Source organism: Triturus cristatus, chromosome 1_2, assembly GCF_964204655.1.
Source record: "Triturus cristatus chromosome 1_2, aTriCri1.1, whole genome shotgun sequence".
Classification (NCBI taxonomy): Eukaryota; Metazoa; Chordata; class Amphibia; order Caudata; family Salamandridae; genus Triturus; species Triturus cristatus.
Genome location: NC_140580.1, coordinates 830,873,295 through 830,896,372, shown reverse-complemented (window position 1 = coordinate 830,896,372; position 23,078 = coordinate 830,873,295). Strand labels below are relative to the sequence as shown.

Below are 23,078 nucleotides of genomic sequence, written 5' to 3'. Positions count from 1 at the left end.
TAGTTCCCATTCGTGGATCTGTTGTGTTTGTCGACTTAACAGATCAGCAATTCGATTGTGAACCCCTGGAAGGTGTTCTGCAAGTAGATCTATGTTCTGAGGAATGGCCCATCTCCAAATGTTCTGTGCGAGCTGGGACAGCTGGAGAGAATGTGTGCCTCCTTGTTTTTGTATGCAATACATGGCTGTCATGTTGTCTGTCCGGATGAGGACAGTTTTGTTCTGGAAAAGTAGTTGGAATGATTTTAGTGCTAGGAACACTGCTAGCAGTTCCAGGTAATTGATATGGAGCACTTTCTGTTGAGTGGTCCATTTGCCCCGAGTGGTGTGTCCGAGGAGATGGGCTACCCATCCTGTGAGTGATGCGTCCATTGTCAGCACTATCTGTGGAAGAGGCTCTAGGAACGGCCGCCCTTTGGACAGGTTTGTTATGTTCCACCATTTCAGTGAGCCTGGTTCCACTGACGTGCTAGACATTCTTGCAAGGGACGCATTTGAAGTCTTGCATAAGGCACAATGAAGATGCATGACGCCATCATGCCTATGAGTTGCATGAACTCTCTTGCTGGAAGAGAGTGTTGGATTTGAAATTTTGTGATAAGAGCTTGTATATTGGCTATCCTGGCTGGGCTGGGATATGCTAGGGCTGTGGAGGTGTTTATGGTGGCTCCTAGATACTGATGTATATGAGAGGGTTGGAGATGAGATTTGGGATAGTTGATTGTGAATCCCAATTTGTTTAAGATTTGGATGGTTTGGTGAGTGTGTAGAACACATTTGTTGAATGACTTGGCTTTTATTAGCCAGTCGTCTAGATACGGGAAGACATGAATTTGTTGTCTTCTGAGATGTGCTGCTACTACTGCCAGACATTTCGTGAATACTCTGGGTGCGGTTGTTACCCCGAATGGAAGGAACTGGTAGTGGTGTCCGTCCACCACAAACCTTAGATACTTCCTGTGGGCAGGATGTATGGGAATGTGGAAGTAGGCGTACTTGAGATCTAGTGTGGCAAGGAAATCGCCTTGTTGCAGTAGTGGGAGCACTTGTTGAAGCGTGATCATATGGAAATGATCTGAGTTCATATACAGATTTAGGGGTCTGAGGTCGAGTATTGGTCTTAGAGTCCCGTCCTTCTTGGGGCATAGGAAGTAGAGTGAATATACCCCTGTACCTTGATGTTCTAAGGGAACTGGTTCTATTGCGTGTTTTTGAAGCAATGAGAGAACCTCTTGTTTGAGGAGCATAAGATGGTCTGGTGACATAGAACGCTGTTTGGGCGGTATATGTGGGGGGGTAGTTGTGAGTTCCAGGCAGTAACCATACTGGATAATTTGTCTTACCCACTTGTCTGTTGTGATGGAGTTCCAGACACGTAGAAAAGGAACTGTTTTAGTCTTCCCCCGACTGGAGTGGAATGGTCTGGGGGGAGTGGAGGAAAGTCACTGTTTTGTGGCAGGGGAGGTACGAGTGTTATTACCTCGACCTCGCCCCTTGTTTCCTCTGTATCCATCTCTAAAATATCCTCTACTCGGGGATGTTTGTGTAGCAGCTTTGAATGTAGAGGAGGTGTCCGCTCCCATATTTTTGGAGGCTCCTCTGTAGAGGGAGCGCCGAAAGGAGCCACGTGGTTGTGGAGACTGTAATGCTCCCATGGACTTAGCAGTCTCGGTGTCCTTCTTCATTTTTTCAAGGGCAGTGCCTACTTCTGGCCCAAATAGCTGTTCCTGGTTGAATGGCTGACTAAGTATGGTAGTTTGTACCTCTGGCTTAAAGCCTGAAATGCGTAGCCAGGCATGTCGTCTAAGGAGCACACTGGTGTTAATTGCTCTAGAGGCGGTGTCTGCGGCGTCAAGCGCACATTTAATTGACGCATTTGAAATAAGTTTTCCCTCCTGGATAAGGTCATTTGCCTGGGTTTTATATTGCTCTGGCAGATGTTGTAATAGATTCTCTAACTGGTCGTAGTGGGCCCTGTCATAGCGTGCTAGTAGAGCTTGGGTGTTGGCAATAGACCAATGATTAGCGGCTTGTGCTGCTACTCTTCTGCCAGAGGCTTCTAACAGTTTGGATTCTTTGTCGGGGGTGGTGTATCTCCTGTGGTTTGGGAGTTGGCGCGTTTCCTAGCATTGGAAACGACCAAAGAATCCAAAGGGAGCTGCCCTTTGATGTAATTAGGATCTTCAGGGGCAGGCCTATATTTCTTTTCTATCCTCGGGTTAAGAACCCTGGCACGGACGGGGTCTTTAAATGCCTCGGGGGCATGTTTTATGACTCCCTTAATCATAGGCAGAATTTGTACAGACTTTTGAGATTGTTCAACAGTAACTAATAGGAAGTCTTCCTCTGGTGCGTCGGAGTGCAGTGTGACGCCGTGGTAAAGTGCCGCTCTATTTAATGATTGGCCAAACCCCAGGTGATCGTCTGGAGGCGATGGTTTGGAGGGATATAGCGGAGGGTCAGGCATGTCTGGTAGAGGGAATGCCCAATTATCAAGTGGTGAGGTATCTGGATCCGTGAACGGATCATTAGGGTCACCCCTACCCCCTAGGTCATCATCATCATCATCATCCTGTGGAGGTGGTGTATGTGATGGAGAGGGTATAGGTAAGGGTGGTGTAGGCAGAGGGGGTGGGTTAGAAGGCAGTATAGGAGAGGAAGGGGGCATAGGCGATGTTGAAGAGTCCTTCCTGTTTATAGGAACTGGGGAAGGTGGTGTGTCCAGTTTCCGTTTTTTACATGGCACCGCGGTGACATGTCCAGTCTTTGGGTTAATATAAATCTTTTTCTGCCTTGGGTTGATGGGATCTGGATGAAAAAGTTCTTGTTCCTCGGGAACAGTCTTTGGTACCGTTTTTTTCGGTTCCGATCGAGGTTTTGGTTGATCGGTGGAGTTTTTGGCTTTAGGAGGTGTATGAGAGTCCTTAGCCGTTGGTTTCGGTGCCGATGATTGTTTCGGAGCCGAAGATGTATCTTTAGGCTTGGGAACCTTCGGTGCCGGTTTATCTATTGGCCTTGGTGTTTTCGGGGCCAAAGGCGTCGGTGCCGATTTCGGTGCCGAGAGGTCTTTTGTCTTCGGTGCCGAAGGTGCAGGTTCAACAATGACATGCGGTTTGCTCGGTCCCGAGCTACGGGAAGGCTTATGTTTCTTCGGAGCCGAGCCCGGAGGCGGGGCTTCTGAAGGATGTTTTCGGTCTCGACTGGGGCCAGCAGGCGAAGTCTTGACCAATGCCTTTGGTTTTGGAGGGGTTGGGGCAGGGGCAGTAGTACTCACACATTGCCCAGGAGTGATGGGGTCGTCTGAGTCGTCTGCTTCGGAGATGATTTGTAGATCCTCGATATCTTCTTCTGGGACATCGGGGCCTTCATCAAAGATGTCCTCTGGTTCCGGAGCTGTTCTCTGTGCCATGATGTGTCTCGATCGAAAGGATGCGCAGGCTGGACAGCTGGACTCGTCGTATTCAGGTGACAGGCACAGGTTGCAGACTTTGTGGTGGTCACTGTGCGGAAATTTTGCTCCACACTGGGGGCATTTTTTGAAAGGCGTCCTTTCCATGAGCCGTAGGCTTCATGGCATGGATAGGCCCAGCGGTCCGTGTCGACGTCCGGAATCGAGCCGATGAAATCGATGTCAAGAATGAAAGTGCTTCGATGTTTTGTGGAAGTTTTGCGCTTCGAAAAGCTTGGAATTGAGATTTCCAACCGGAGCGGAAAAGTTGCATCCGAACCCAATGGCGGAAAAAAACAATCTAACGATGGAGTTGATGTCCAAGGGAGGAGTTACCTATCACGTGACCACAAAGACTTCTTCCGAAGACGACAACAACAACCTGCAAGCATCCGAGCCCAACACCAGATGGCGATCTACTATCCTAGTGTGTGATCTGCAGCTCATATGCCTCGAACATTGGCTTTCTGAAGGCTATGTGGCGATACAATATCTGGCATGGTCTGTAAAAACTGTAGCAGGACCCGGTGGATGAAATAAAAGCAGACCAGAAAAGGTGAATGTATGTGAAATTGTAACTGAGAAAAGCAAGCTTACACAACCTGCAATATCAAGAAGGGATAACTTACACTCAAAGTTATCTTTAAAAATAATAGCTACACCTCCTCCTTTCTTTCCTACCTGGTCATTTTTTGCAATTGCGTGAGTGAGAGTGCTACCACAATATCTATCCAACTATCTTCATTCAACCATGTTTCTGTTGAAAAGAGGACTTGGGGTGTTTTTCTTCCAACAAAGTAAACAGCTCAAGACTGTGCTTGGGGAGGAACCTTTGCCAGCCAATGGTTACCTGTTTAGGAGCTACGGGTGCTTGCACATTCCCTATAGCATGGGTCTACTAAATGGATAGGTCAACAATCAGAGTAAATGAACAATTTCAATTCAAGCACTTACTAGGCATACTATCCGGGTCCAGGGAGTGATAGCAGTCTTTCCTAGGCAGCTGGTTATGGCTTTTCAAAACCTCAGAGGAGTCATTTCAACGATCTGCGCCAAAAGAGGCAGGGTTTCTGGTCCTTGGCCCCAGCCGGGCTTGCCTTTGGTGCCCCTTAGGGGCGGCCGCGCAATGGGCCTCATTAAATAGCATACCGGATATAGAAATGATCTGGGGCGCCAACCAAGATAGCATCCACTCATCCACTATCAGAAGGCAACTGGCTCTGAGCATGTCAGGGAGACCCTATCTCCAGGAACGTCCGAGCACAAAATTTAACGTGTGACAGTGCAAAATAAGGCTGATTGAGGAACGAGAATTCTCCTTCCAGTCCCCCCCACCCGATTTTCACGTAATAAGAGTAGAAGTATGTAGCAACTAAATGTGTGCAAAACAAGCATTTCAATGCAGGCAGTGCAAAAATAAATGTATATGTGCAATTAGAAGTATAAAAAGCATATAAAAAGCAAATTCAAACAGCGAGCCTCACTTTGTACTATTTCACTCCTGCCACGCGCCGGGTCTCATTTAATAGTGTTAGGGGGAGGAGCCTAGCGCGCAACCAAGATGGCCGCGTAGGTGCGAGGCTCCTGAGGACCTCCGCGACCTCCTACATCTATCCTGTCTTCATCCCGATTCGGTTGAGGGGACTGTGTCGGTGAACCTGAGCCGAGGTGGTGCCCGTTTTCGAATCGGACCCCGTGTGCCGTGATGGGCATCGATTGAAGTTTGCGGCCTGCTCCTCTCCTGACCCCGGACTTGAGTTGGGGGGTGATCCAGTGGAGAAGTGAATAACAACGGCGGGACGAGCCTGGCGAGACGCGTACCCCACACTTTCACTTTCGCTTTTGAGCCCCCTTGCCATCATCGCGAGTGGGATCACGGCGCTCCTTTGTGTGGTGGTTGCCTCGCTGGGGGACCCTGCCTGCCCTGCGGAGACCTGCTCCGCCTTCCTGAGGCGACCTCTGGGATCCTTAGTCTCGATTGTTCGCTCTCCGCTGCAGGACTCGAGAGTGTACGGGATACAGGACGATGGCGACGAAGCAGGATGGAGAGAGGCTGAAGGCCAAATCGACCCGGCGTGGCGCTGCAACTCAGGCCAACATTATGGATCGGTACACCCTACCGAAAGGTTCTCCCGGCGGGTCGCATAAGTCTCCGGAGTGCCCCGCGGATGCCCCGGATTTGCCGACGGATCTGACTTTGCAGGACGTCATGGGTGCCATAGCGGAGATGAAGACCTCGGTGGGTCAACAGTTTGATACCCTAGACACTAAATTGTTACCGCCAGACCGATTGGACGCATCATTTCTCTTACTATGGAGTTTACTCATTTGACTTGACGAATACGTTGAAATACTGCCAATTCAGGAGTCTTTCCCATAAAGACTCAATTCCTATACATCTTGGATTTTCACGCAACTGGCCTTACGAGGTCATTTTTTGATACGTGGCTGTTTTTACTTGAAGAGAGACTTGACATTTTCTTGAGCAGTCGTATTGACCCTTTATTGACCCTACCGGGTTGGAATTATCACCGGTAGTGGGCTTCCATTGTTATTTCGGCATTAGCTACAGCCCTGAAGATTCGTGGTTTACTTTCCCCACGATGAAACACGTGTCGGCTGGTTATGGTCATTAAAAAGGGAATTTCTAATCCTTGACAAACATTTGCCTTGTTGTATTGCTTTGACACGTATTGACCAATGACTGCATAATTGTATGTGTGCACAGGATTGTTCTTTGCTCAGTTTGAGGTCAAACTTGTTTGGCCTTTACAGTTTGAGGGGTTTAGGGGTTTCCCCTCCCTGTTCTGCACCATACTGATACATTAATCTAACACACTTACGTTTACCAGCAGAGCGCCAGTACTTCCTTACATCTGAATACCCTGTTCTTTGTAGTTTGCTACTGACTTTGCAGGACGTCATGGGTGCCATAGCGGAGATGAAGACCTCGGTGGGTCAACAGTTTGATACCCTGGCGCACAAACTCGACGCGGTTCTCATCGATGTTAACCTTGTTAGGGCAGATCTTTCCAAGACAAATGATAGGGTTGACTCTTTGGCCCACACCGCGTCGGGCCTCACGACTGAGGTGGCGGCCCTCCAGACGGAGGTACGTCGGCTCCGGCAGGCCAGTGCGCTCACGGATCGGCGACTGGAGGATTCCGAGAGTAGGGCCCGGAGGAACAACGTTCGCATTATCGGGGTGCCTGAGGGACTGGAGGATTCGGCAGCGGATCTCTTTGTGGAGGATCTGATTTCTAATCGTCTGCAGCCTCGAGGTTTGAGTAAATTCTTTGCGGTGGAGAGGGCCCATAGAGTTCCTGGTGGCAAGCCGAAGGTCGGAGCTCCCCCGCGGCCTCTTATCGCCCGTATCTTCAACTTTCGGGACAGGGATGCGATTTTACAAGCTTCTAGAGTGCAGGGGCCACTTAAGCTGGAGAACGTGGAGGTGAACTTCTATCCTGACTTCACGCAAGCGGTCCAGAAGCAGAGGCTGGGTTTCATGGGCGTCAAGCGGCGGCTCCGAGATATGAACTTGAAATACGCCATGCTTTTCCCGGCCAGGCTGCGTGTGGAGTCCGAGGGTCGCTCCCATTTCTTTGACCGTCCGGAGACGGCCGGGGACTGGTTGGACACTTTGCCTAGGGGACATGATCGAGAGGGGATGGGGGCCGCGGGAGGAGAGTGCCCACTGGACCGGGCCTGAGGTATTGACACTGGGGCTAATTCCTGATGATGCCACTTTTCGGCTGTGCTCAGGGTTTCTTGACTTTCGTGCCTTGCTCCCCCTCCCTTGGAGGTTGTGGTGTGTCTCGAGGGGGTTCTCTTTCCTCCTCTAGGGGGTCTTTGTAGTTTAGTTCATGCAAGGGCGACAGGCACACTGCAAGTTGGGGGGGCTGTTTGGGCTCATGCAGGGGTGCAGGGAGGGGGGAGTTTTGTTTGGAATGTTGGGTTGGGTATTGTTTGTTTGTACCACAAGGCAGGAATATTGTTGTGTTATACTCAAGGTGCTCTCTGGGAGGGGACTGATTGGTTTTGGCTGTGATGGGGGGTAGGGGACTGAGACTTCTTTCCTGGAATGTTAACGGACTGGGGGACAGGATAAAACGGGGGGTGGTCCTGCAGTTTTTAAAACAGATTTCACCTGATATTGTGTTCTTGCAGGAAACACACCTTATTGGTAATTCCTTCTGTGCTATGAATAGGCGGGGCTATCGCCTTGTGGCTCATTCGGGCTTCACCTCTGGTTCGAGGGGTGTGGGCGCTCCCGTTGGAGGTTGACGAGGTGCTCCATGATGACAGGGGGCGATATACGGCTCTGGTGGGTAGATGGGAGGGTAAAGTGGTTGTTTTGGTTTCTGTTTATGTCCCGCCGGGGTTGCAGACTACTACTTTTGCGGATTTGGGGCGCCTTCTTCTTGGGCTGCCGGAGGGGATTCTAGTGGTTGGAGGGGATTTTAATGCTGTGGTCTCCGGAGCTGAGGATCGTCACCCACCCAGGGATCTCCCCCGGGCCCAAACTTGGTTGTCTGGCCTCTTGGATACCCTGGGACTGGTGGATTGTTGGCGGCTAAAACACCCTGCGCAGGTACAATACACCTTTCATTCCGGGGCTCATGGTAGTCTTTCGAGACTTGATTATGTTCTGATGCCAGCGGCACAGGCGGGGAGGGTCGGGGAGGTGCGACATCTTGCTCGGGGTATTTCAGACCACTCCCCGCTCTTGTTACACTTCGACATTGTCCCCGGGATGGAGGGGAGGGTGGTCCCGATCAACCCCTGGTACCTGCGTAATCCCGCAATTCGCGCAGATTTGATTAAGTCCCTTGAGCAATATTTTGGAGATAATGTGGGATCGGTGTCGTCTGCTGTTTCTCTGTGGGAGGCGTTCAAAACGGTACTCCGGGGGGAAGCCTTGTCCCTCATTTCCCATTCCAAGAGGTGCGAACGGGAGGAGGTGACCCGTATCGAGTCTGAGATAACTGAGTTGGAGGGTGACCTGGATTGTGGTGTCACGGACGACAAACTGCATGCTCTTAGACTCAAACAAGCGGACTACAAGGCCCTAGTCCCCGAAGCGGCCAGGGGCCTGAGTAGGGAGCAACAGGGGCGACTGTATGATATGGGTGATAAGGCTGGAAAACTGATTGCGTGGCTGGATAAAAAGGAGAGAGCGAGTCGAGTTGTTCCGCTGGTTGAGAGAGTGGATGGTGTGTGTGTTACTGATCCGGTGGAAATTGTTGATTGCTTCGCAGAGTATTTCCGCGGGGTGTATTCCCCGGTATCTTCTCGCTCGGAAGAGGATTCCCGCGACCTGCTTAAAGATATTACGTTGCCTTCCCTTTCGGAAGAGGATAAATCGTTGATGGACGCGACTCCGACATCTGAGGAGATCGCCCTGGCCATACGTTCAGTCGCCTCTGGCAAGGCCATGAGTCCTAATGGCCTTCCCATTGAATTGTACAAATTGCGGCCGGATACATTGGCGCCGCATCTTCGTGATATGTTCCTCGCGGCCCGGGCGGTGGGTTCCCTCCCGCTGGACCAGCGTCTAGCCACTATTGTGGTTATTCACAAGGAGGGGAGGCCGCGTGATCGGGTCGCGTCTTACAGGCCCATTTCGCTTTTGAATGCGGAACCGAAAATTCTGGCCAAGGTGCTGGCTAATCGGCTGGTCAGCGTGGTGTGCGATCTGATCCATCAGGACCAGTCCGGTTTTATCCCTCATCGCAACACCGCGCTTAACCTGTGGCGTCTGCATGGGGTGCTCTCGAGGGTACCGTTCATAAGTGAGCCAGCCATTTTGGCGTCCCTGGACGCCACTATGGCGTTCGACACGCTTGAGTGGCCATATATCTGGGCGACGCTGGAGAAGTTTGGGTTTGGCCCGGGATTCATTGGCTGGGTGAAATTGTTGTATTCCGAACCGCTGGCGCAGGTGGTGGTGAATGGTAGAGTATCGGCTCCCTTTGAATTGGGCAGAGGCACGCGACAGGGTTGCCCGCTGTCGCCTCTCCTCTTTGCGCTCGCGTTGGAGCCCCTGGCGGAGTGGCTGCGGTGGAACCCTTCGATTCGGGGTCTCCGATGGACTCCTGAGTATGAGGATCGAGTCTCTCTCTACGCAGACGATATTCTTTTGTATCTTGCTTCCCCGCGTGAATCGTTGATTGTGTTAGTGGATGTACTGTATTCCTTTGGCCGTAACTCAGGCCTAGTCATCAACTGGGCTAAGTCCTGTGTATATGTCCTCTCAGGGGAGGCTCCTATCCTCCCGTGGGGTTGTCCTATCCAGGTTGCTCAACGGGGATTTAAGTATCTGGGTATTTTTATTACCCTGGACTCTGCGGCCCGATACACACAGAACCTACTCCCCCCCTCCAACGTTTGAAGGCGGATGTGGCGCGTTGGAGGCGCTTGCCGCTCTCGCCGCTCGGCCGGGCGGCGCTGTTTAAGATGATGTCGTTGCCACGGTTTTTATATGCCTTACAAAACACGATGGATGTCGTTCCGGCTAGTTACTTTAGGGAGGTGGAGGGTCTGCAACGCCAACTGTTTTGGGATGGGAGGCCGCCGATCGCCCTCGCGAAGCTGACGCTCCCGTGGTACGATGGGGGGGGTCGCCCTCCCCAACATCAAACGTTATTACTGGGCCTCCCAGCTGGCTGCGATAAACCACGGGCTTTATGGGCCCGCCCTTAATCCGGCTTTTGAAATGGACAAATTGTTGTTGCCGGGTGGCGACTACAATCGTGCGCTCTACTCTAGATCGCTCGACGCACGTTTGACGGGTCCGACACGGGTCGCGGTACGGGTGTGGCATGCGGCAAACTCGGCGATGGGGTGGAAGGATCGGTTGACCCGGGCAACGCCATTGTATGCTTCTGAGCGACTGGGTTGTTTGTGGACGACGAAAGGCTTTGAGAAGTGGGACACGATTGGCATCAGCAGGGTGGGCGATCTTTGGACGAAGGGGGGATTTAAAACGTTTGATGTGCTGAAAGCGGAATACCAGTTGCATGACAGGGAGTACTTCCGGTATGTACAGGTTCGTCACGCGTTGTGTTCCGTATTCCCGGAGGTCGCGTCCATCCCGGAGTGCTCCCCTTTGGAAGATAGAGTGCTAGACGGGCATGTACCGGATGGCACTATCTCATTGATCTATAAAAAGCTCATCAACGATCGATCGGGACTGCTGGCCGCCCTTCGTGAGGCATGGGTCGCTGATGGATTGGAGCTGGACGACGAGGATTGGGTATCTGCGGTGGCCTCCCCGAAAGAGGTGGCCATACCGGCCCGCCTTCGTTTCGTCCAGCTCAAAATACTCCACAGGGTCTACGTTACGGGACCGGGCCTGATGCGTATGGGATATGCGGTGGATGGGATGTGTAAGCGTGGGTGTGGCTTGCTAGGGACCGTCTTCCACATTTTGTGGGAATGTCCGGAGGTGACTCGATTCTGGCGCGGTGTGCATGCGGTGTTGCAAGCGGTCACGAATGTTGCGCTGTTCCCCGAGGCGAGGAGGTGTTTGTTGAATGTGTGGGAGCCGACTGATTACACGGTGACGCAAACGTGGTGGGTGACATTGGGATATATGGTGGCCAAGCGTGACATAGCACAACTGTGGGGCTCCCAGAGGTCACCCACGATTTCGGTATGGAAGGAAAATATGGATTGGTGTATGTTCCGAGAAAAGGTTGTGTATGTGGCGAGAGGCAAGCCTGGGAAATGGGTAAAGGTATGGGGCCCCTGGAACTCCTATCGCGGCGGGATCTGTACCCCGCCACTGACGCCCGACTTGGCGGCGGCCCTGTCTCCCTAGTCTGCACATTCCCTTGGTTCTGTGTTACCGTGACCACTTTGTCTCTGCCCCTGCCCTTCCCCCCCTCCTATTCTTGTAGGTTGGTAGGGCCCTCCCGAGGGGAGGACATAATGTTGCCTAGACTTTTGCCGCCTTGTGGGTTTGTTTTTCGTTTTTCATTTAAAATGAAACCGCCATTTGGGATGTTTGGGCAATGTAGCCGCAAATGATATTTTTGATCTGTGGGACTTTTACTGCTTGCCGCTTGTGTTTATAAATGTGTTTTATGGTCTCACTGTCTACTAGCGGCCGGCCTGAAGGTTGTAGGCCCATATTTGTATATCTATTGAACTTTGTAATGAAGGTTTCAGAAAAAAAAAAAAAAAAAAAATTGTGTTAGGGGCTCAGAAAATAGCTGGACTGCCAACCAAGACGGCGTCTGCTTGTGCGCTATCAGAAGGCAACTGGCACTAAACATTGCCAGGGAGAGCCTATCTTCAGGAATGCCCCAGAGCACCAAATGTAAAGTGTGACTGCACTAAATCAGGCTGACTGAGAAACGAGTAGTCTCCTTCCAGTCCTCCCCCATCTCATCTTCGCATAATAAGAGTACAAGTAGGGGCTAAAAGTTTTCCAAACAAGCGTTTCAGTGCAGGTAGCGCAAAAATAAGTGCATATATGCAATTAGATGTCTTAAAACTATAATAAAAGCAAATTAAAACAGCAAGCCTCACTTTTTTTCCTATAGTTACCCTACAAGGAGACTGATTCATTAAACCGTGTTAGTACTTAAAAGACAGCACAGTCTAGATTACATAATGGGATACTCTGCTACATATCCAGCCAAGCAGATCAGTAATTAAGGTACATTTGCTTACCAGGAACTTCAAACGTGACTTCCTTGGTCTCCACTGTCTGTTGTCGGTATACCAACATGTATGCATTGCGAGAGCAATGGTTCCCTTTCACACACTTGGGTTTACGAGTCTGTGCTTTGGAAGTGTCTGCTGCCATGAAGAAAGTTACAATTGTGATAACAGACTAAAACACATTATTCCAAGATACAGTGATCTTTGTTTAAGACAAACATGCTATAAAAGAGCAACTACAGCTAGTAATTGATTCAAATACTCTCATCTAGTAAATTAGGTGATCCATCGGAAGTAGGTAAAGTAGAATGACAAGAAATAAAAACTGGTTTAAAGTATCTAGAATATAGCAACAGCTAAGCAATCAGTAGGATTGTTGCATTTGAAATCCCTACACTTAATGGAACAAATTATTTACACACTTAAAATAGAATGTCCAGAAGGCTAAAGACAGCTCAGTGAGAGAACTTAAAGAGGCATAACAGTTAATGGGAGAACAGAAGCAGCACTGAGAGAAGCAATAAAGCCAGAAACAATGGAAGAGAACACAACAGACTTTCCCGTGCACCAAACAGAGTTAAAAGGCTGAAGTAAAAATAAAGGCTGGTCGGGCGAGAGGAAGAGGTACAGAAAAGAAGGTCAGGACACAGGATGCAAAGAGATATAAACTTAGTGAGGGAAAGGCAGACCTCAAAATGGTTAGAGAATCAAGGGAGGGATAGAGATGTACTATACTGGAAAAGATGGAATCTAATCTCAGAGACATGAGACCAATATCGCAAACAAAGGAGACTGGTTGGTGAACGGAAAAAAGAAACAGAAAGAAATGTGTTAACGGTATATTACAATTGAAGAGAACAGTTAAATGCTTCAGGAAAAGGATGGTGCAATAAAGGTAGGAAAGCCAAAGTTAGTTCAAAAGGCAGGATTTTAAAAAGCAAACCAGAACAGTTAATGAGATTAAAAGTTGAGACGGTGGACAGAGTTAAAAATGAGCTCAGGGAGGAAGGGACAGAAGGCAGGCAAGCATTAGGATTTTTTTTTTTATTTATTCAGCTGCTAGAGCATCAATATGACATATTATTCATATTCCAAGAAGGCAGTGCATATGTATCTTATACATGTGTAATTTTTATAAACAGGTTTATTGGAAGATGCAGAGTGGGAAATTATGAAGTGGGAAGTTGCACAACAGTATATAATTTGTACAATGCTTTAGCAACAGAAGAAAATCAGGCATGGATTCTTCACTGTTTTCTACTAGATTTTTACAATTTGTGATGTAGATTACAGTAGGGTGATAATCTGCTAGGAATATTCACGCCAGAACAAGTAGTTTTTCAATTTAGGTGGGGGGTATTCATTTTAAAACTACAGAAATGGTGCCCCATCTGACAAGATGCTACCAGAACAAATTAGCTGGACGCAGAAGTTTGAAAGGAGTTATACCGAGGGTCTAAGATCAAGAGGGAAGGGGAGTTTGTGGGTATACAGGGAAATGATCTAAGGAAGGAAGGAGGACTTTGTGTGCTAGGTCATACAAACACAAAGACTTAGGTGAGCAATATGTAATATACCCCAGTGTGTATTGTAAGCAAGCGGGGGTAGAAGAACAGTACTTATAACACAGCAAGTGTTTGAAGGTTGAGAAATTCTTCAGAGGGAATGAGTATTATGGGAAGCCACTGAGGACTCTTAAGAACAAATCTAGATTAGCTCAAAATCTAACCGTTCTATTTCATTCCTTTATTGGTCTTCATGACCCCTCTGGCTTACCTTGGTTTCTCCCTTCCTCACTTAATTTCTGATGGATCTGTCGACTCTTGAAAATTCTGTCAGTTTATGAAGATTCTATGGACAGTCGGTTTATTGAATTGCCAGACTGAACACTTGATGGTATTTTTCATCACCTTATAAAGTTATTCCTGGCAATAATGTATATCTGAAACTTACTAGAACACTAAGCAAGCCTGGATGATGGGTTTGAGAGGAAAGGCCAGGTGTGGTGGATATAGAGGTGGTGAAAGCAGGCAAACATTCTTCTGTTAGTGGTGAAGGTAGGTAGCTGCAAATGCCCGTCGTGGTGGACCCCCCCTTGATTCGGGCTAAGTGCAAGCAGCTAGCTTTGGGGATGAAATCAGGTGCGCTGTTTCAGGGGTTAACGGCAATGGATGAAAAGGCCATTCCAGCTGACTGTAATGAGGAAGAGAACATTACAGTGAGGGAGTCGGTAACTCTAGCTTGGAGGTAGAGGACTGGGAGAGGAGAATGAAGAGAACAAGAGTATAGATGAAGTCTATTAATTCACAGACTGGAAGAGCAGTGTCAAGAATATTAAGATCAGGAGTAACCCAGCAGGGGAAGAAACAATAATAGGAGGACCAAGGGAAATTAACAATGAGAAAATAAACAGACAAGAAGTCCAATGCAAAGTCAGAAAAATGATCTAGAAAAAAGACAAATAAAAGAGGCAGGTTAACAAAAAACAAACTGATGCATCTAGAGTTCAGTTGGTGTGCTACAATAGGATTATGTTACTTACCCTGTAAACATCTGGTATTGGCATGCAGTGCTGTAGATTCACATGCTTTGCATTCTCCTGCTTCTAGTGCTGGGTCCGGATGTGTGCAAGTTATTTTTCTTCAAAGAATTTTTCGAGTCACAAGGTAAGAGGACTCCTCCTCTTGGTAATAGTGCGCATGGGCATCGACTCCATTGTTAGACTGTTTTCCCGCAGGAGGGTGAGAATGAAGTATAAGTAAGTATCAGTAAAGAGATCTCCTTGCATATGAAAGTATAGATAAGAACGACCATAGGCGTCTGGGGTGGAGGGTGGGCGCATGAGAATCTACAGCACTACATGCCAAGAACAGATTATTACAGGGTAAGCAACATAATCTGTTCGAGGCATGTGTGGGTGTAGACACCTGCTTGCATAGACTGTGTAGCAGTGTCCTCCAAAAGTGGTGGCTAACCAGTGGACGTTGCAGTTGTTTAAAAAAGCATACAAACCCCCTCCTGTCCTAACCTCGCTTGTTGGCGTGCGAGAACATCCACACAATTTTGCGTTCTGTGGAGTCGCAAAGAGGTATATTTGTGGAAACCCATTTGTGGAAGTATGGGAGAAGGACTTCGGGTGGAGTTCCCATTCATGGACTTGTTGCTGCATCCTGCTGAGAAGTTCGGCAAAATCATAGTCTGTGCCTGGCAGATGTTCCGCTACCAGATGGATTTTGTGATGTATCGCCAAATGGTCTGAGAGAGGTGTTAGATTATGCTTGTTCAAGCTCTCGTAATGCCTTGTATAAGTTAGAATTCGCAGCACCATTTTCTTTTTCAGACCCCATTTGGTGCGAGGTTGTTTCTTTAACGAAGAATTGCTTGTGCCAGTGCATAGCTTTCCCTGGATAAAGAACCTCTGCCACCTGTCTGGCAGTTTAATCGCAACACAAGATGGAACGACCTTGAGTGTGTCATGAACTGTGCAAGATATGAGAGCAGAAACCTTTTCTTTTTAATGTCTCTCTCTGTCAGGCCACATCTGCTTGAAAAACTCCACTGTGGGCGTGTTCTTAGCTAACCATGCAATGTACATAATGTATCTTTATGCTTACTGTTCCTCAGTTCCCTCTGTAGTACTTTTACGAGACTGTGCAGACGGAGCCCCGCTCTGAGCATATACTAATAAACGATTATTGGTGTATATTCTCCACCGTTTCTCTGACTCTTCATTCAGTATGGAAGGTTGAGAGGTGGCCCTGAGCGGGTGACTTCTTTCATTTGGCACCCGAACAGGGACTCCATCGTGGCATGACCCATCCATTTTCCACAAAAGGAGAGGAGGACGAGAACACCATCAGGTCGGACTGACTGCTCGGGGATTCCTGTACGAAGAGATACGTTTATCGCAGCTGCTGCCTCTGTCCCACCGAGGGGGCCTTGTCCAGCGGTCATCGGGACTGGCGTCCTGAACGGCAAACTTGTCATCTGACTGTTTGGTCCAAAGAGTCGGCAGTGGGGAACTGGTCTATCTGTGTGTCTGACACCAGGTGAGTCTGTTTCAGTTTATGTGGATGTGATACCACTGTAAATTGGTTTTGCTTCAGTCTAAGAGCTGTTTTGGTGAAAAGTGTTTGCAAATACTTTGCCAGGTAAAATAACAATTTTGTTTTTCTTTTCAATGCCTGGTTTTAAGTAAAATTCGGAGTTTGTGTTGTAGTTATTGTTCTACAGATGCACGGTTGGCAGAATCCCAGCCTGCACCTCCTGGGGGCAGTCCTAATTTTGATATGTATATATAAAACATGGCCTTGGCCCTATTATGTTTAGTACGTTATGGCACAATATACAAGGAACAATGCAGAGTTAAAGTGGCCTTTGGCAGGCCCCTTTGATGAATAACAGATGGGATTTAATGGGATGGGAGTGGTTTAAAAGACTCAGTAGAGAGTCCATGTTTGACTCCCTCTGTACTTGGCAGAAAGAGGCCAAACAGAGGTGATTAAAAATGGAAAAGGATGCTATAAAAGCGAGGTATGCAGACTCCTACATAGAAGGCTGTTGCTTTTGATAAGGAGAAACAGGGAAATATTGTGCAGACAGGAGATTTTGGTTGCAAAATGATAGGTCCTATATGGTTCAGGAGGATGGGGATACTTTTATGGAGACCTTATTAGATGCCCGACCCCCGCCACCATATGTCCCCAAAAGGATATATTTTGTTGTTCCCCATCAGCAACAACAACCTGCACAAGGTGCACCAGTCTCTATAGCTTTTACACCTACCGCCCCTATTAACGCACCCCCTTCTTCTTCTCTTTCATTACAATCTCTGACTGTAGCAATACAGGTTACTCTCGTTCCAGTCATTCATCCCCCATTGTCGCTAATTACTCACACGCCAGTGCGCGGTCCGGAAGATAGAGATTTGACCGGATTCAGAGAACGGTTAGGTACGTTAATGCGATCGGGAGTGGGGGAGGAAGAGAAGAAAGTAAGAGGTAATACGGGGGAGGAAGAGAAGAAAGTAAGAGGCAATACGGTAGGCTCACAACGCAATTTACAGTCTCGAGGATATTTGGCAGGTAATGCGATACTTCGACCATTTACTGCAGCAACATGCCCTTAAACACTTGTCCTCCACCCTAATTGACCTTTGGCGCACACAAATCGAAATGGAAGCACCTCAAATAGTATTTGATATAATTGAAGGCGCTTACATAAATAATCTGGAGCCGACCTCTCTGTTTAGGAATGTTTCACCACTACTGACTTATAGAGGTAGACTGCATGATAAGAGTCCCACTAAAATAATTCAATTCCCAATGCAAGAGGTTCACCCCGTTTATCACCCGGAGATTCCTGAAGTGGTGGATTAACATGGAGCGGTTACCAGACCAGCTGTGGCTGCCCGTTTTCAGGAAAAATTGACTTATACTCCATGGAAAAGGAGTGAAGTTCTGGCCTTTAAAGCTATGTTGCCTGATCCTAGGAAAAATCCTACTGCTTACTATAAAGAATTGACAGAGGCTGCGTTTTCTACTGTGATGACCCTTGCTGATATTGAAATGTTTTTTGGCTCACTAGTTTCAGCTGATATTTGGTGACAGGTGCATACCCGAGACCATGTCGCCGAGTTGAGCGGAAAAAGGGATACAATTAAGGGCTGGGACTGAGATAGGAAGCCAGGAGACAAACCATACCTTGCCTTGTCGCAAAATAACATATATGTATACACTCAATCCTCCCAAGAAAGTTAGTTGGGACAGATTGACTGTCTGTCGGCAGAAGAAAGACAAAAGTGTTCCTGATTTTTTCACTAGGTTTGACGAGACATTTCTAGATTATAGTGGGCAGGATATATCTACGGAGGTAGGAGTTTGTCTATTTGTTGATAGGTTTGTTATTAATCTCCTTTCCAAGATAATGTCTAAACTTCAAGCTGCTGAGAGTACTTGGTCTACGTCTTCCCACTCCGTGATTTTAAATATGGCACAATATTAGGAGCATAAGGATAATGAAGAGATAGACAAAAGTGACAAGAAACATAAGGATTTGAAGACAAAGGTATTACTGCAGCAAGCATATCGAGGTAACACTAGGGGACGGGGACCCCAACAGCAACTCATTCGCGTTAGACAGCCACCCATGACACCTTTGGGGCAGAATCAGTGCGCTTATTGCAAGGAAGAAGGTCACTGGCATAGCCAGTGCCCTGTACTTTTGCGTAATGCTTCGTCTACTAGAAGAAGAGGTTCTGGAAATAGGGCCCGTGGGATCAATAGGCAGTAACACACTATGGCTCCTGTAGACCATTCTGACAATTATTTAGACGACACTAGGGATAAAGCAATACTCCAATGGCAACTATGACGTTGATGAATTGACAGGGATGTGTTTCAGCTAGGACAGCCAGGGACAGGGTACGGGACCAGTTCAAATACCTGTAGACCAGTGTGGCCCTTATGTCAAGATAGAGCTGCAAGGATCTCCTAAGGCGTTCTTGGTTGATACAGGTGCCACAAAAGCTCTATTTCCCGACACCTGGTCCCCCGGGTGCCCGTCTGGCCATAATAATGTTTCGGTGGGTTTTTCAGGAGTACCGGTTGTAACCCCCATGTCATTCCCCCTTGCCCTTACCGTTGCCCTTTTACCGTGGATTCCCCATTTCCTTTGACTTCCAATTGTGGTGAGAATTTGATTGGCTTGGACCTACTAAAGAAGCTGCATGCTACCATATATTGTTCGTCTGATGGTGTTTATATTACCATGGGCCCAGACGTAGGTACCAGACAATGTGTAGCGAAGGATGCTCCACTTAAACCTGAATTTGATCAAGTACCACCCACGTTATGGGCCACTGGTGACACAGATGTAGGCATGTTGCATATACCCCCAGTTTCCATACAGGTTAAGGAGAACGCCATATTGTACCACATTCCTCAGTATAAAATACCACAGGCAGGAGAACGAGCTCTTCTTGATATTGATCAGGACTTATTATGCAAGGGAGTTTTCAAAGAGACTACAGATAACATATGCAATAGTCCTATTCTTCCGGTCTTAAAAAGGGCGCCTCTAGACTTTCCCAACAGTGCTGGTGATGTTTATTGTTTTGTGATTGATTTGCGTGAGGTTAATAAAATAGAGGTCCCGCAATTTCCAGTGGTTCCTGATATCACTACACTTTTAACAATAATTCCATCTACCGCTAAGTTTTTCTTTGTTATTGATTTAAAAAACACATTCTTTAGCATTCCTATACACCCAGACAGCAGGAATTTGTTTGGATTTTCCCTAGCTGGTAAAAGTGTCTGATTCTGTTGTGCTCCTCAAGGCTATACTGAAAGATTAAGTGATTTGCCCAGAATCACAGGATGTGGACGCGACCCAGAGGCTCAAACGCTGGTTTCCAGCACCAAAGTCGGCAGTCTAGTCTAACACCGAAGCTTACTACTGAGCTTGGGTGGCAGACAGAATCCGCCTTTTATTTTTGGCAGTTTAACCTAGTGCAAACCCTGCCCAAGAACAGACATAGACTACTACAATTTTTTTTTTTGTTATATGGAAATTTGCGGGTCACCTTGTTTCAAGGTTGGTATATGTGCCCACAAGGCCTCATCACCTCCCATGAACATTTGGCTCATTTTGGGCTCGAGGTTCCAAGTTGACCTCGAGCCGAGCCAGAGCCAGGCTTCTGGCTCCAACCTCAGTAGCTCACCAAATCTAATATTAGAGGCGGCTTGTATTGCGTTTTGTTAGACTGTGCTGGGGGTGGGGCGATAAACCAGCCTCCTGCCTCCCTTCTCCTGGCTTCAGAGTACGGCAACCATTTGCCGAGCCCTTCTCCAGCCCGGCTGCGTGTGGGAGAGGCGGGCTAGCGGCCAGCGTGAAAGGAAACAGGATTAGCGCTCTGTGATCGCCTGCTCACTCGAGGCACGGTGAGAGCGCCGGCGTGAGGTCACTCCAAGCCCTGGCCCTGGGTCACCCCACGCTGCCTGCCCGGTGTCATCGCCTCAAGGCGCCCGGCCTCGCCTCACCCTGTGCCCGCAGGAAGCGCGCCAAAAAAGAAGCACCTTTTCATCTTCTTTTCACCCCAAACCCTTCTATCACATTTCAAGAAGGTTTCAGAGGAAAGTGAAGACGTGGGAGCCGTGAGCTGCAGGCTGGTGGTTTTGGGGTTCCCACCCCCCCCCCCCCCTTTTTCACTCAGGAAGTCCGTTCCAGTCTGTAACAGGTATGACCCGATTGGGGGGGTGGGAGGCAGGTAATAATGTAGCATTTGTGTGCGTTGTAGCGGTCATTATGATAAGGTAATTGCCCGCTCCTGAAGTTATGCATCTGAAGGAGATGCTGTGTAAACACCGTAAGGGCCAATTATATAAGAACACGCTCTCTCGGAGCATTAGTGGTTTGGAAAAGTCCTTCAGATGGCCTAATTTTAAAAAGCTAACGTGACCTGCGTGCGTTTGTCTAATGTACCTGTAAACGCCGCTGGTTGTAAGTATGCTGTACCTGTACCGTCATAATGCACTCCTTGGGAGCAGCCAATCAGCAGTAAAAGCCATGAGACAGGTGCAGCATTAATACATCGCACACCTCGGAGGCATGAAAACAGGCTTTTATTGCATATTAGTGCCCTCACTGTAACAATTCTCATTGGTCAACCCAGGGCTTGCAGCTTCTGATATCAGCTTAATACAGGATGATCCTGCCCAGCGCAGCAGCAGGGGTTTGGTACCTATTCTGATTTTCAAGGGACTGCCCAAATTTCTGGGGACGACTATAGACATTTTGCCATCTCAGTCCGTAATTCTTTGATCTTCTCTCTCACGATTCAATGACATTGTAGACTTTCCCCCCAAAATCCACATACTTTCCCACGAATGATGAAACAAGCCTTTGCCAGCTGTGCAAAGCCTACATAAGTAACAAGCATTTACAATGCAATGGTCTCGCCTTTTGCATAAGTTGGAGCTATTGGTATTGTAAAAGACAAAGTTTTTTATTTATGGGTTGGTTTTGAAAACAGATAAATAAATGGCATAGTCATTTACAACGCCAATAGCTTTAGCTCTCGCAAAGGCGAGACCTATTGCATCTATACACACACACACACCGAGCCCCACACACACAATCCTTTGGTGAATATGTAGTGTTGGAAGGGGTCCACAGGGGGCACAGCGGTGGGGAAACGAGTGGGACAGAGGGCAAAAGGGGCACAAAAGGGAAAAAAACGAGTGGCGCAGAAGGGCACAGAAAAACGAGGGGAACAGAGGGCAGAAAGGCACAAAAAACGAGGAAAAACGAGTGGCACAGAGGGCAGAAGGGCACAAAAAAACGAGTGGAACAGAGGGCACAAACAACGAGTGGAACAGAGGACAGAAAGGCACAAAAAAAAGAGTGGAAAACGAGTGGCACAGAGGGCAGAAAGGCACAAAAACGAGTGGCACAGAGGGCAGAAGGGCACAAAAGACGAGAGGAGCAGAGGGTAGAAAGGCACAAAAAAACGAGTGGAACAGAGGGCAGAAGGGCACAAAAACGAGAGGGGCAGAAAGGAACAAAAAAAGGGAAAACGAGTGGCGCAGAAAGGCACAAAAAAGGGGGAAAAACGAGTGGCACAGAGGGCAGAAAGGCACAAAAACGAGTGGCACAGAGGGCAGAAGGGCACAAAAGAGCCACACACCGACCCACACACACACAATCCTTTGGTGAATATGTAGTGTTGGAAGGGGTCCACAGGGGGCACAGCGGTGGGGAAACGAGTGGGACAGAGGGCAAAAGGGGCACAAAAGGGAAAAAAAACGAGTGGCGCAGAAGGGCACAGAAAAACGAGAGGAACAGAGGGCAGAAAGGCACAAAAAACGAGGAAAAACGAGTGGCACAGAGGGCAGAAGGGCACAAAAAACGAGTGGAACAGAGGGCACAAACAACGAGAGGAGCAGAGGGCAGAAAGGCACAAAAAAACGAGTGGAACAGAGGGCAGAAGGGCACAAAAACGAGAGGGGCAGAAAGGAACAAAAAAAGAGGGAAAACGAGTGGAACAGTGATCAGAAAGGCACAAAAAAAAGGGAAAAACGAGTGGCACACAGGGCAGAAAGGCACAAAAACGAGTGGCACAGAGGGCAGAAGGGCACAAAAACGAGAGGAGCAGAGGGCAGAAAGGAACAAAAAGAGAGGGAAAACGAGTGGAACAGAGGACAGAAATGCACAAAAAAAAGAGGGAAAAACGAGTGGCACAGAGGGCAGAAGGGCACAAAAGAGCCACACACCGACCCACACACACACAATCCTTTGGTGAATATGTAGTGTTGGAAGGGGTCCACAGCAGCGGGGAAACCAGTGGGACAGAGGGCAAAAGGGGCACAAAAGGGGGGAAAACGAGGGGAACAAAAAAAACGAGAGGAACAGAGGGCAGAAAGGCACTAAACACGCGGGAAAAACGAGCGGCGCAGAGGGCAGAAGGTCACCAAAAAACGAGTGGAACAGAGGGCAGAAAAAACGAGAGGAGCAGAGGGCAGAAAGTCACAAAATAAGAGGGAAACGAGTGGAACAGAGGACAGAAAGGCACAAACCAAGAGAGATAGGAGTGGAACAGAGGACAGAAAGGCACAAAAACGAGTGGCGCAGAAGGGTACAAAAGACGAGAGGAGCAGAGGGCAGAAAGGCACAAATAACCTGCCTCGGTGAGGAATCTAGCTGGGCGTGCGTTCTCCGGATGAAGCTGAATCGCCAGTAGTAAACAGCGCGTGCAAGAGATGCCATGAGCGAAAGACTCGCCACGGCGTGCGCGCAACACTCACCCAGTCTGTCTGTGATTGGCTGCCCATGTAGCACGTGACCAGGGGGAGTCACGCGCTTTCCGGGAACCCGGCGCCAGGTAGGACAACAAAACAAACCCAAGGAAAGAAGCATGGAGGGTCCGGGGCAGCGGAAGCAGCAGCGGAGGGGGTGAAGAGCA

At 48.4% G+C, this 23,078-nt stretch overlaps 1 protein-coding gene across 2 annotated transcripts in view; it reads right to left on the bottom strand.

Moving 5' to 3' along the window:
- The window catches only part of USP48 (ubiquitin specific peptidase 48), a 782,973-nt gene that overhangs the window by 511,792 nt on the left and 248,103 nt on the right, over positions 1 to 23,078 (bottom strand). The window contains exon 10 of one of the 2 annotated variants that reach the window (XM_085608904.1): positions 12,128 to 12,256. In XM_085608904.1, the coding sequence (XP_085465030.1) occupies positions 12,128 to 12,256 (129 nt within the window). The remainder of the gene's footprint in view (positions 1 to 12,127; positions 12,257 to 23,078) is intronic. The other variant, XM_085608905.1, reaches the window with a different exon arrangement.